Source organism: Propithecus coquereli, unplaced genomic scaffold (genome assembly GCF_000956105.1).
Source record: "Propithecus coquereli isolate 6110/MARCELLA unplaced genomic scaffold, Pcoq_1.0 Scaffold11, whole genome shotgun sequence".
NCBI lineage: Eukaryota > Metazoa > Chordata > Mammalia > Primates > Indriidae > Propithecus > Propithecus coquereli.
In genome coordinates, this window is record NW_012134969.1 from 8,126,067 (window position 1) to 8,128,250 (window position 2,184).

General features: G+C 38.6%; 1 protein-coding gene across 1 annotated transcript in view; it reads left to right on the forward strand.

Moving 5' to 3' along the window:
* LRRC63 (leucine rich repeat containing 63) overlaps positions 1–2,184 on the forward strand; it is an 82,879-nt gene that overhangs the window by 42,177 nt on the left and 38,518 nt on the right. Inside the window, exon 6 of the mRNA XM_012648343.1 lies at positions 2,058–2,156. Within this exon, the coding sequence (XP_012503797.1) occupies positions 2,058–2,156 (99 nt within the window). The remainder of the gene's footprint in view (positions 1–2,057; positions 2,157–2,184) is intronic.

Sequence of the window (2,184 nt, forward strand, 5' to 3'; positions counted from 1 at the left end):
CCAAGCCATTCATGAGGGATCTACTCCCACGACCCAAACACCTCCCACTAGGCCTCACCTTCAACATTGGAGATCAACTCTCAACCCGAGATTTGGAGAATATGAATAATAATTTACGCAAAACAAATATAGTGATTAATATACGCAGACCCGGTGCATAAGTGCTTAACAGTTGCTAGCATAATTCAAGAGATTGAGAAAGCCTCCACATTCTTTGTGCTATTTAGTTCTTCACATTCCTTCCATGGTAACCACAGCAAACAGAATTTATTATGGGATGAGAAAAGATCCAGGGGACCTCTGATTGGCAGGCCTCAGTTTATATCCACAGTGAAGGTCCCTGGAATCCATGAAGCAACGTGAAAATCATGGATATCCACTTGTTCAGTCCATGTTTATTAAAAACCCTCCATGTACCAGTGATAAACTATCTCACTTTGTATCAGTGAGCAAAACAGACAAAATGTCTATTTCATGGAGCTTAAACTTTAGGGTAGTGAGATCACACATACATATGCACATACATTTATGTGTAGTGTGTCCTGGGGTGTTAAGAGCTATGAAGCAAAGTAAAGCAAGTGGAGGGGATAGGGACCCATAGATCAGGCACTGATTTGAGAGGTGGCCATTTATGATAGATTGGTCAGGGAAGGCCTTACGTTTTGGATGATTTGTGGGCAAATGGTTGACAAGAAGCAGGCAGCTCAGTGAAGTGAGACAATAGCTCATGAAATGGATAGGGGAAGAGCTTTCTAGGCAAGAGGACATATAAAGCCAGTAGGTTTACATTTACCCAAGGGAGGTCATCTAAGCACACTAAGGATAATTAGAGCCTGCGACAGACACATTTCTGCTACCTAACTTGGTGTACCACTAGTTCTGTAGAGAAGAGAAAAATGTTTAATGACTGGAACAAAAGGCACTTGCTTTTGTCTACTACCAACGTATAAACAGTGATATATATTAATACTTCTGATAATAACTTAGTCTTGAACCCAGTGCCATCAATTCTGAGGTTCTTTAGCCATGAACTTTTTTATTTTTATAGAGTACATGCCACAGCATAATGCCTTGGCAACGATGCCTCCTTTCCCTACAAGCCGAGGTTTTATCCTCCAGCGTTAGAGTTCCTTGGTTCACTCAGTTGATCACTACCAATTTTACACCCTCTGAGAAACAAATATTCCAACTGTCCTGGAGTATTAAAGATACTTGTGGTGGGGCGGGGGAGGACACTAGATATAGCATAGTCAGTTGCTACAACAAAATACCATGGATCAGTGGCTTAAAAAGCAAAAAGTTATTTATTGCAGTTCTGGAGGCTGAGAAGTCCAAGATTAAGGTTCTGGTAGATTTGGTTCCTGGTGAAGACTCTCTTATGGATGTCTGCCTTCTTGCTGTATCCTCATGTGGCAGACACAGAGAAAGCTCTGGTCCTCTCCTCTTCTTATGAGGGCATAAAACCCATCATGGGGATCCTTAAGACCTCATCTAAACCTAATTACCTCCCAAAGGTCCCACTTTCATAATATTGGGGATCAGAGCTTCAACATATGAATTTGGGGGTTGGGGACACAAACATTCAGCCCATAGCAAGACACAATATTTCCTCAGTCAGAAATTGGCATATTTAACAAGAAGTTTTAGGTGCATGTTACATTAATAGATAGATAACAGAGAAATAGAAATAGAGACTAAAAAAGGGAATAAAGTAGTTAAGTATAAAACAGACTCCATTACTTGTATTTCAGCATGTAGTAGGCAATCCATAAACGTTTGCTTGCTACTGATTGAAATAATGTTGTCATACATATAGCACTATACTGATCACGTACATAAATACTTAGTAGTGTTTTTATTTTGTGTTTCTATCTTGTGGATACTTAAGAAATTATTATTATGACCGACTAAAAAAATGAAGAGAAGCTGAGTATAGGCTTATTAGTGTATTGTGTCAAACATTGTCACTCAGATTATGTGCTCATTTTGTTTTACTCTTGTGTAAAATATTTTGTGCATTGTTAATTAACATGTTATGTCCTGTCACTTTCTTTCAGGGCTTTTTTATCCTGAATTGTCCAGACTTAACATCTTTGGCTTTCCAACTGATATATCTTAATTTATCATTTAATGATCTTTGTTACTTTCCCACAGAAGTGAGTGCCTTTTCATTATTATATATTG